Raw genomic sequence first — 11,831 nt, 5'->3', positions numbered from 1 at the left:
GGTGCTCATCTCCGTTTCCAAGTCAAAGAGCCAGTGCTGTCCAAAGACATTTCCATGGTCATGTGGCTGCCGTTACCTTCCCACCAAAGTGGTAACTATTTATCTGCTTGCAATTTCTTGCTTTTGAACTGCTCAGTTGGCAGGCGCTGGGACCAGAGACGGGAGCTCACTCCATCACGCGGCACTCGGGTCTCGAACCGCCAAACTACAGCTCTTACGGTCTGCAGCTCAGCATCTTAACCTCTGAGCCACCGCGGCCCTATTTACAATGAATCCTCCTCAAAATGAAAATGATGCAGCAATGACAAAAAACACTTATGAAAGGAGGAGGAAATACCACTGGCAAGTAGCGTGTTTTCCTTTTGGTTTTTTGGCCATGTGGATTACTCTGGTATGCATAGATGTACTCTGCCACTTATATGCCTTTTTCTCGAAGAAAGGGATGGGCCCATTACGGCTCCTATTGGCTTACCTCCCCAGCCATTCCTTGCGCAGTTCGTGTCGTTGGATAAGAAGGGGCAAGACGCAGTCAATCCTTTCCTTCTTTTGTTCTTCCATCTGTTCTTTCCTGATTTCGCCGAGCAGTAGGCTCGTCTTGGGGGTGAGGGAAGAGAAAACGCCATAAATATTACCATCCCCAAAAGAAGAAACAAAAGCATAAAATTAATTAAAAAGCCCATAAGCAAATGCAGACAGTAAATCAATGCTCCCCCTTTTATCACATCGCCACTGCTTACAAATCAATACAGTAAATGATGGTCAAAAATGGCGACGATAGACTTGGATTTCAACAAAAGTGGATATAAAATACAGTAAACCTTAATGCTCCTTTGCCCAAAATAACAGAATGCACTGGGCATTTTTGCCAGCTGAATTATTGGGTTGTTATTCTTGCTTCGGTAACTTATCGTTACCAACTATGTCCAAACACAGTTTGTTCTCTCCCCCCCCCTTAAGATTGCAAATAAATATTTTCGGCTTTCCATATATTGCTTCTGAGATAAACTGGGGCTGTCTTAGAAGTATGATGAATGTGTGTAGGGGATCAGAATGCGGAAGCAAGTTCGACCCCGGGCACTGAAACACATGTCTAGAGCATGCGAGCCTAGAGTTATCGTTGCATGATTGGGAAGAATGGGGTGAATACACAGGCTTTATACATCTGTCTTCTACATTGTCATCCCACCGTTCTTCCGAGGAAGTTCACTTGTTCGGCTGAGCTACCTGGTCGGTAGATTAGACTGAGAAAGAGACCGGCTTCAAGTCACTCGCTGAAGTTCACAACAAAATGGGGACTCAAACCTTGACCTCCCGGATCCTTATCAGGTGATGTACTCTTTGACCTACCACCCAGACCACCCAAGTAGCCAGTCTTCACCGCAGCCTCATCCATTGTTCATGTTTATTTGTTCTTCCTCGATCAAGATACCAACAATGTTCATGTTTATTTGTTCTTCCTCGATCAAGATACCAACAAATCCACCAAAAGCAGGAGCAGCAACATTTAAGACTTCTAGACTATGCTATCGGCCAGGGCCTCTTTAAGAGATCCATTGTCCCACTAAAATGGTGGCATCCGGAACAGCCTTCAGCCCTCAAACCACAGTACAAAGGGATCCGTTGGAAGAAGCTGTCTTCTTAGGAGCCCTCCAGACCACACCTGATCATCTGCCCCACCCATCTTCTTCTTGGCCAACTCTAGAATGGATCTCTAGTTTCCATGCTCTATGCCTTTGTCTGTCTTGACCCCACATCCATCCTTGGAAATTTTCTAGCCAAGATAGGACAGGGACCATTGAGGCCCCCATGCATATGACAAGCTGGAACAGGATGAGAGCTTTCGTATCACCACTCTGAACATGTTCAAAGCATGTGCCACCTAGTGATGTATGGGGACATTTGAATCAACCCAGCACTCTACAAGGGGGGAAATCTATCAAATCACATTCAGATAGTAACCATGAAATGATGTTCTTGGACAGAACGACAATGGGACATTTCTGTCCTGTCCAATCTATGGAGGGCTACACTCCACAGACATCAATGAGACACTGCAGCTTAAACACATAACCATGATGTATTACCTGACATCCACCATATTTTTGGAGCCTGCATTAAATAAAGGGTTAGAAGGTGAAAGGATGCACCTTGACAGTTGGAGGTCAAGGGTTCAAGAAGATGTTATCAATCGAGAAAGCCATTTCCTCAAATCAACACTGATAGCAATGAAGAAAGAGGTTCGCTTGGCCCCACTTCCAATCCTTAAAGATGGGGGGATCTTCTTTTGAAGGAGGCTGTATGTTCTATCGAAAAAGGTCAACTCTCGGTGCTTCAGTGCTTCGTTCTATCGAAAAAGGTCAGCTCTAGGTGCTTCGTTCCTTTAATGATCTTTAATGACAGATAATTGTCCCTTGTTTTACCCACTGTTGAGTGAAGCCTCCAGCTCTGTAAGCTTTCGTTTGGGGTCTCCTCTTCCTCTCTAAGATGTGCTAGGGACACGAGGTCAGCAGAATAAATAAACAGAGCATGCAGGTCTGCCTTATCTCATCCGTCTTTCAGCAGGGAATTTTTTGAGGGTGCTAATGTTTAAGGAAGCTATCTTTCCTGCACTCCCCATCCTGGCAAAAACACATCCTAGACAGGCCCAAACAGAGAGATAACAAATCACAGGTTGATATCAGGCACTCACAGCCTGTTTTCTAGGGTTAGCTATGATCATCAATAACTTAGCACCCTGACAAAGCTCCCAGCCCCTGTTGAGGCCATTTCTGTACCTTCCAGGACCTTGCCACAGTTTCCTTGGTGTTGCAGAAAACAAATAATCCTCATGGCTGGAGCTAAACTGGTATATGGGGCCATTCCATTCCAGGGTCCTACTTTATTTTGTCAACAAATGAGGTTTTCACCAGGTGATCTAATGTACTTGTTAGTCTTTCCAAAGAGATTAGCAAGATAAACCACTGAGCCCTTCCTAAGCTCTTCCCACTTCACGGAAAGCTGGCTAATGGCTGATAATCAATCGCAAACAGAAGTATGTGTTTGTGTATTGGGGGGGAGGGGAATAGGCCTTCTTGTACTATCAAGGTCCACCTAGTCCTATTCCTGCTGATTAGACTGCCTGTTTTTTTTAAATCATTCATGAATAACAATGGATCTGCCCATTTTTGTGGACGTATCAATGGTTTAATTCCTTTATGTAATACATGCTCAGTTTATACATGCGATGTGGGGTCACTTACACATCTATGCATAGTGCTGATTTGTTAATGCAAAAAAAAAAGTTTGAAAATACTTATATTTAGGTGAAACGTTTGACGCAGGGAAACAGAAAATGACACAAAAGCCATGTCGCACAGCTTCCGTTTGTGCAAAGGAAATTTCGTGGAATCGAACCCAGCCTTTCCAAGTTGAATCAGCAGGGATGTTAAATTCAGCAGCTTTAAGCCTACAACCATTCTACCTCCCACCATCACCCAAGCAGGGGTGTAGCTAAAACACTGACTTCCAAGGCTTCAGGGAGCAGTCAAGTGATTCGGTGATTTGATTAATTATCTATCACTGTATACCATTTATACAAATGGCAATGCAGTTTATAAGCATCTCTGCGAGCGTCGGGAGAAAGGCAAGACAGATAATTGCCATAAATAAATAATTTATGGACACGAACACACACATAAATAATTTATGCACACGAACACACACATGTGAACTGTGTGAACTGACCACACTCTGGCAGAAAGAGAGGTGCTAAAAGGTGTTGTTGTTGTTTTTCCAAAAGAGAAATAAAATTTGAATGGGTGTTGACTAGGAGGATTTCCTAGGTGGACGCTAAAGGTAGTTTGCATACCCTGACAGCATTCATGGTACGTTTTCACACACACCCTCCCCCCTTTACATGGCACCTCATTGGCAGAGTTATGGTAGTAGTAAGTTACCACGCTGCAATTTGGACTTTCTACCTTCAAGTCCCGTTCTCAATATCACAGTTTCACCCAACAATTTCTGCAGGGTTGCTTCAGATGACGCCGGGAACTGGCTGCAGGGTTGTGAAAGAAAGTCAAAAGAAGAGGGGAGGGGGCTCATGAGGACTGAAGGGAGGGGGGGAAATAAATTGTTTATAGAAGCCAGCTGCTCAGACGCTGGCGCCAGGAGCTCCTCCATCCTGCTATTTTACGCCTACGGTCCCTCTACCCCCCACCCTTACACCCTAGCACAGGTAAGAACTGAAACGGTCGACTTCCAGTGCTTCGGAGGGCGCTCAACTGATTCTGCAACATGATTAATTGCCGAAGACATGGCCGGCCATATGGAACAGGGAACGCATCAAGTAATTCATACTTCTGTATATGATCATTTTTGGCCCCTGTTGTTTTTAGCGTACAGGAAAAAAGAGGTAGTATAGCACAGACCTGGTGTCTTGCCCTTGACAGCCCATTAAGAACTCTCAAAGCACCTAGTTGAAGTTATGCTGTTGGCTTTTCAATAGCAGCCCAATAAAACAGGAGCAAAGCTTTTCCAGCGAGTCTTAAATCTTTCACATATAGTACATTAACCGCCGCTGCTAAAAAACAACTGGTTTCTTATGATAGGAAATGGGATTTGATTTCTAGCCTCTGCATACTTACCAAAAGCCTTTTTCCCTGACCTTTGGAAGGTTTAAAAAATTGGGGGGGGTCCCTCCCCCCCCCCCCCCGGTTACAATTTTCCAAGTTTCTTGCAGCGGCGAGCTTAATAGACTTGTTTAAGGGTCGGTACATTCTACTCTTGCAGGTTGCTATAAGCAGCCCGTACAATGAAAGCAGACTCAGGGGAGCTGAGAGGTAAGAGATTATTATTAAGTGCTTTCTCCCTTGGAGTCATAGAAATCACTACGACAGTTAAAGACCTCAGCTACCTTTAAGAAACCTATAAAGCAAACAAGGGATAGAAACGGGAGAGAGAAAAAAAATCTGAATGGAATATCCCAAACGCATGCTTGCGTTTATCAAGTTGGGGATGAATCACCAGGTTTTGTCAGAGAAAGTTGACTAGACGGATTCTCCTCTCTAGAATAATATTCATAGAATTTTTGTTTCATTTCTGCAAACAGACAAACCAAAAAAAGCACTGATTTGGTAAAGGGGGGTCAAATATACCCCAATTAAGTTAGTGTTTGGAAACAGATAATGAGATCTGTCAATAATATACACACATATGAAATTGTACTGAGGACAAATGATTGTAATCTGGGCCTGCAGCTATGAATGGATAGTATTTGGGATCGCTGACCCCAATCATAATTTCTGTGAGGGACTCATCGAATCCTGATTCACGTAACTTTTCTTTCAATTAAAAAAAATGAAGTCATATATGTTTATTTAAAATGAAGCAGCCTAGTGACCCACTGTCAAATCTTGCATACGCATTCATTCGCCAAATGTGGGGTCTAGATGACCATAAAACCACTGAACAACCATCCGATTTATTATAGGATAATACACAAGAGTAGGACACGGCAGAGTGGGAGAAAGGCGTCCATATTTGTTTATATCCCTTTGGGTCCCTTTCTGACCCCACCCTCAAGCATACCGTGGATATCTTTAAGCAAGTGAAAAAATATATTGGCTTCTATAACTAATAATTATTAGTTTCTTTCTAAAACACTGCAAACATCTTTTTAGATAGCTCATAGAGAAAGAATACTGTATCTTCTCAAGCCACTTAAGAATAACAAGTGTTGTGGGGTTTTTTTAAATATACACACCTAACTGAATCGGCCGCCCAAAAGCTTCTTCTGGCAGTGTTTGACACATTCTGGCAGAAATGTTATTTCCGGCACTTTCCATTAGAAAACGTTTACTGAGGAGATTCCCCCCCCCCCATGGTTTTTTTTTTTTTAAAAAAAAATACATGTCCATATTACTCTCCCTGCATGAGGAATTTTATGGTGGGAAGTCCCATCTTCTGGAAAGGAGGGGGGTTTTCTTAGGCCACTGAGTTACACAGCCAATATAGTCGTCCAGGTTAATGGGAAAGTCCATAAATATTCCTTTCTCTCCAGTGGAAAACTTGGCTGATTCAGGCAATATATTTGGAGGAGGAATGGAGAAATAAACATCAAGCCCTTAATATTCCGCTCAATGTGGAAACAGGCTCTCCTTAATTCCACGGGACCTTGCAATAAGTTAATGATATTTAGACTACTTATCAAAAACATTTATACTTCTGAGGTTGCTTTTATCTGCTCTCGCTCCCAACGTAGATATGAAGATGTCTTATAGCAAGGCACGCCATCTATCAAATATTCTGACTGGCTATAGCTCTCCAGGGTCTCAAGCTGAAAAACGGTCTTTCCTCAGCACCTGCTACCCTGAGAGATGCCAGGAACGGAACCTGGGAACTTTGGTGTACAAAGCCTGTGTTCTACAGCCTATGTACATATGAAGCCGCTTTATACTGAATCAGACCACTGGTCCATCAAGGTTAGTATTGTCAGGGCTATTTTTGGGCAGGAACGCACAGGAACGGAGTTCCGGCTGGCTCCCAAGTTGGCCACACCCAGCAGGAACTCATTAGCATAATAGGCCACACCCAACAGCAGGAACTCATTAGGATTGGCTACATTAGGGGTGTGTGGCCTAACATGCAAAGGGGTCCCTGCAACAAAAAAAGCCCTGGGTTTGGACAACAAACAAAGTAAACAGAATAAGAAGCAAAAGGTGGGTGTGGCTGGATGACCACACTTCTGGGAACACGGGGGTGCGGCCTAATAAGCTAATGAGCCGTGCAGTCAGGGGTGTGTGGCTTATTATGCTAATGAGTTCCTGCTGGACTTTTTCTACAAAAAAAGCCCTGAAGGTCAGTATTGCCTACTTGGACTGGCAGCCGCTCTCCAGGGTCTCTGTCAGAGGTCTTTCACGTGAGCTGCTAACTGATCCTTTCAACTGGAGATGCCGAGGATTGAACCTGGGACCTTCTGTATGCCAAGCAGATGCTCTGCCACTGAGCCACGGAGGCAAGTCAGGCAAACTTGAACCCCAGCAACAAAGCAAATAAGACGCCAGCAGGACAGGTGTCTCCGGAAATGTGTGATTAGGATCTCCCATAAGAACCTCATTAGCAGTTCATGTCTCTGCCGTGAAGATGGGGGGAGATGGCACCCGGGAAGGGGGCAGTTAACCCTTTAAGACTGTGCTGTTTCCGTGATTTAGATATTTATTTATATTTATATTTATACATTAGATTTCTATACCGCTCCAAACCCCGAAGGGTTTCTGAGCGGTTTACACATTTCCGAATCATCCCTAACTAAGGCAACATGTTTACAGCGGTTGGGGCTACCTACCGGCACCCAGGTGGCAGGGCTCGCTGTTCTCGGCTTGTTCCCGGGCGGTCTTTTCGGGCGTTGGTGCTCCGATGTTCCTGGCGTCCCCGGTGTCTGGTGTGGTCTTTTATTCGGTCCGGCGGCTTTCTTTCTAGGCGGGCTCCTCTAGTACGTGGTTCGCGTTGACTTACAGCCCAGCTAATGTCCGATCCGGCTCCGCTGCGCCTGCGCACGTCACCACGTCCTTCTATGGCTCCGTCTCCGTCTCTGCCTCCGTCACTCCACTGCCTCGCTCCATCGATCCGATGCCTCGCCATACCACCATCGCCGCCATTTTTCGCCGATGCCACTGCTGCCGCCGCCGCTTTGATGCTCCTGCCACACAACCCCATATGGGGGAGGGTGCCCCCTGCCACCTAAGGGCAGGTACCCATTAATCTACTCGCAATATTTACTTTGCTTTCGAACCGCTGGGTGGGCGGGAGCTGGGACTAGGGCCAGGAGCTCACCCTGGCCGCGGTGGGTTTCGAACCGCTGTAGCAGCTGTTCGTAGATGTTACCAGCAGGCGTTTAACCGCCTGCGCCACCGCTCCCTCTCTGTGAAGATGAGATAGCAGGTAGCTCAGCAAGGAGAGACATAAGTACAGACGTCTTGTTGCCACTCCCTCCAGCATACAACATTAAGTCGAGTTTACATATTTTGCTGTCTACAAATTTTATATCCCATTTTTCTGTCCTTGCAAGGGCCACCGGGGTAGCTAACAATTTAAAACATACGTGGCAAAACCACATTTTAAAACCATTAAAACTGACCCCCCACACACATTAAAACAATTAAAAACAGCTAAAATGCATACACAACAATTTTAAAAAGCGTTTAAAACATTGGTTAGGAAGGAGGGATCATTTGGGGGAATGCCAAACAAAACGAAACAGAACAAAGAAGTCTTCACCCACTGGTGAAAGATGCAAACAGAAAGGGACAGGCAAATTTCCCTAGGGAGAGAGTTACAGAACACTGGGGCCATCACCGAGAATGCCCTCTCCTGGGTTGCCATCTGCCTGGTCTCAGAAGGCAGGAGCACCTGAACCGGGGGCTCTAAAGATGACCACAGAAGTCAGACATTTTCATAAGGGCTTTGAAGGTCAAGACCAGCAGCTTGAATTGTGCCCGGAAACAAATCAGAAGCCATTGTAGATGGGTCAAGACTGAAGTGATATGATCCCGATGACCATATGGAGGAGGAGGAGGTGGAGGAGGAGGAGGAGGAGACTGGATTTATACCCCACCCTTACCTTGGAATCTCAGACGGCCTTCCAATCTCCTTTCCCTCCCCCTCCCCACAAGACACCCTGTGAGGTGGGTGGGGCTGAGAGAACACTGGCAGAACTGTCCTTGAGAGAACACCTCTGACAGAACTATGGCTTGCCCAAGGTCATCCAGCAGCTGCAAGTGGAGGGGTGGGGAATCAGACCCAGTTCTCCCCAGATAAGAGTCCGCGCACTTAACCACTACACCAAACTGGCTCTCCATCCATGAAAATGGATGAGGTGGAGGACTGAGCCACTGAAGACTGCAGGTGGAAGTGGATTTTGGGTCTGGGGAACCAAAAAAAAAGAATCCTTCCCGCAAACAGAAAATTGACACAGCCGGGGGAAAGTTTCTGATCACTTTTCCTTCGCTGTACTGATTCTTCTGTTTTGCAGAGACTATTCCAAAATAGGATGCTCTGCCCATAGTCGGACATAATGCAGTCCTTTCTGTCATTTGACCACCTCATTCCCACTTCATTCTCTTGAATGTGTCGCTATCTGATATACTTAGCATGTTTCTGGCTGGGGAGGCAATGTGCGGTGTGAAAAGCTGCCCCACGTGTTAACTGCTGCAGACGATACTATGCACTGTGTGGCACAAATGCATAAAACCCCAAAACCTTTCCCATTGAGATGAATGCCTCATCCTGACGCTCCGGAAGTTTCATACGCTGTGAGTCATTGCTGACTTTCTAAATAAAGGAAGCTGTAGAAGCCAATGTTTTGAAGGAGAATGACACATACACCCACCCACACCCACAGACACACACACACACATACAAAGCTAGACAGCCCAATTATTTCAAACAGTCTGAAATGAGAACCTGATAGCCCCCAGAAGTCTCATTTTTTTGCCATGGGACAAAAAGATCACGGCAAACCACTGGGGAATCCTTGAAATGGACTCCCGAGGTGGCAAACTAATGACTCAGCACATCCAGTGCACACTGTAACCTTTGCAAAGGAACACGCATTTAATATGAAAACAGAAAACTCTCTGTGGCATCATTTCCACCAGATACTAGGCAGCTTTGTGTAATTCAGTCCTAACTGCAGCTTCTGCAAAGGGAGGAGGCCTTGACGTTAAATCACATTAAATTTATTGAATTATATGGTTACATTTGAACTTCAGAGATAGGTACCTGAATTCCTCTTTAACTGCAATTAAGGAAGCAAACAGGAATTCAGAGAGAGAGAGAGAGAGATTTGTTGTTGTTTTTACAAGAAACAGACAACTGCTTCTGGCACAAATAGAGAGAGAGAGAGAGAGAGAGAGAGAGAGAGAGAGAGAGATTTGTTGTTGTTTTTACAAGAAACAGACAACTGCTTCTGGCACAAATCCCCACTGAAGTATATCTCAAAGTTTCCAGCACAGTGTTCTGCTGTGATAAGCATACATTTATTGGCTCATCTTCTCACGATAACGGTTTGCTCACAAATTAGATGGCGGAGATGTAGAGTTCATCTCGCACCGCAGGGAAGAGGCTTAACTACAACTCAGGAAGTGCCCGGTTCAAATGTTGCCTCCACCCGGAACTCTGGATCATGAATCGCCTTGAGACACTCAGGAGAAGTGAGGTACAGATATTTTAATTAACAATTAAATATTTATCAATCAAGCAACCTCTGAATCAGCCCCAGCCGGGGAGTTCAAAGAAAGACTCAGTGCCAATGGTAGAAGAAGAAGAGTTGGCTTTTATACCCCGTTTTTCTCTACTGGAGCTGCGGTGGCTCAAGTGGTTAAGAGGCTGAACTGCAGGCTGTGGAAGGTCGGTAGTTCAGCAGTTTGAGACCCGAGTTGCTGCATGATGGAGTGAGCTCTCGTCTCTAGTTCCAGCTCCTGCCAACCTAGCAGTTCGAAAGCAAGAAATTGCAAGTAGATAAATAGGTACCACTTCGGTGGGAAGGGAACAGCGTTCCGTGTGCCTTGGTGTTTAGTCATGCCGGCCACATGACCACGGAAACGTCTTCGGACAGCGCTGGCTCTTCAGCTTGGAAACGGAGATGAGCACCGCAACCCTAGAGTCGGACTCGACTGGCTTTCGAGCAAGGGAACCTTTACCCTTTTAACTTTCTCTACCGTAAGGAGTCTCAAAGCGCTTTCAATCTCCTTCCCTTCCTCTCCCCACAACAGGCGCCTTGTGAGGTAGGTGAGGCTGAGAGAGTTCTGAGAGAACTGGGACTGGCCCAGGGTCACCCAGCCGACTTCATGTGGAGGAGAAGTGGGGAATCAAACCGGGGTCTCCAGATTAGAGTCTGCTGTTTTTAACCACTACACCACAGTGATGGACTGACTTGAATTTTTAGAGCCTCTATCAAATCGAAACATTTACGATCCCACAGCCCTTATAATATGTAGAAAACAGGGATAGTATTTTGGCAACCTCTCCTTTTCCCATGTTCTTGTTTCCAAGAGGAGGGGGGGAAATCAAAGCAACTGTAATGAGTCGCAGATTGGATATTAAGACGCTAAACACAAAATGCTGATCTCTGTACAGAAAACAAGCCAACCTAAGGCATTCCTACTGCTTCGAAAGCATTCAGATGGGGAGAGCCATTTTTGGAGAGGGGGAGGAGGAGGAAGAAGTGGATCTAAGGATGGTAGAAGGTATCCCAGGTCAAAAGATCAACATGGTAACACAATGATGGCAAATCAATCAACTGGCTTATAGCTGGTTGCACAAGGGTACCGCTAACCATCTCTGGGACGGAGACAATACTGATGCTTTCCTTTGTGGTTTTTGTTACAATAAGTTATTTAAGTTTTCTGAAGGCTCTTCGCCTCGCATCCTGCCTGTATACTGCTTGGGGTACACATTAATGAAAACAAAAGGGGCCATTTGCATTGTAGCCATGCCATGGGGTTAAGCATGTGACCTCAGAATATGGTACACTTACACTCCGGGGAAAGGCCCTCGACAATATAAACAAGAGTTACGGCAGCCAGAGAAAGGGAAGACAATTAAAAACAATCCAGGACGTTTGTCGGACAGCTGTTCAAGTTTCAGCTCCACCTGACCTCTAAAGATGGCGCCTGGTTTACGTGAATATTTTAAGGGCTGATTAAAAAAAACAGACTGGGGGGGGAGCAGAAGACTGCCCGATTTATACCCAGAAATTTCACGCAAAATATGCTTTGCCTTGCTACACGATGCCACCAGCTGGGTCCTCTTTTCAGCTTCTGTGTTTTTTAATTGTTCAATCAAAGCCCTGG

The 11,831-nt window shown here is 45.4% G+C and overlaps 1 protein-coding gene across 1 annotated transcript in view; it reads right to left on the bottom strand.

The window, feature by feature from the left end:
• Window positions 1-472: 472 nt before the first annotated feature.
• FTO (fat mass and obesity associated) overlaps window positions 473-11,831 on the bottom strand; it is a gene marked incomplete at its 3' end in the record, with an annotated part of 177,145 nt that continues 165,786 nt past the window's right edge. Inside the window, exon 9 of the mRNA XM_015422227.1 lies at window positions 473-594. Coding sequence (XP_015277713.1) covers window positions 473-594 — 122 coding nt within the window. The remainder of the gene's footprint in view (window positions 595-11,831) is intronic.

The sequence above is a fragment of the Gekko japonicus genome, unplaced genomic scaffold (genome assembly GCF_001447785.1).
Source record: "Gekko japonicus isolate JY-2015 unplaced genomic scaffold, Gekko_japonicus_V1.1 scaffold1051, whole genome shotgun sequence".
Taxonomy (NCBI): domain Eukaryota; kingdom Metazoa; phylum Chordata; class Lepidosauria; order Squamata; family Gekkonidae; genus Gekko; species Gekko japonicus.
Note: the sequence above shows the minus strand (reverse complement) of the source record. Positions and strands in the feature narration are given on the sequence as shown.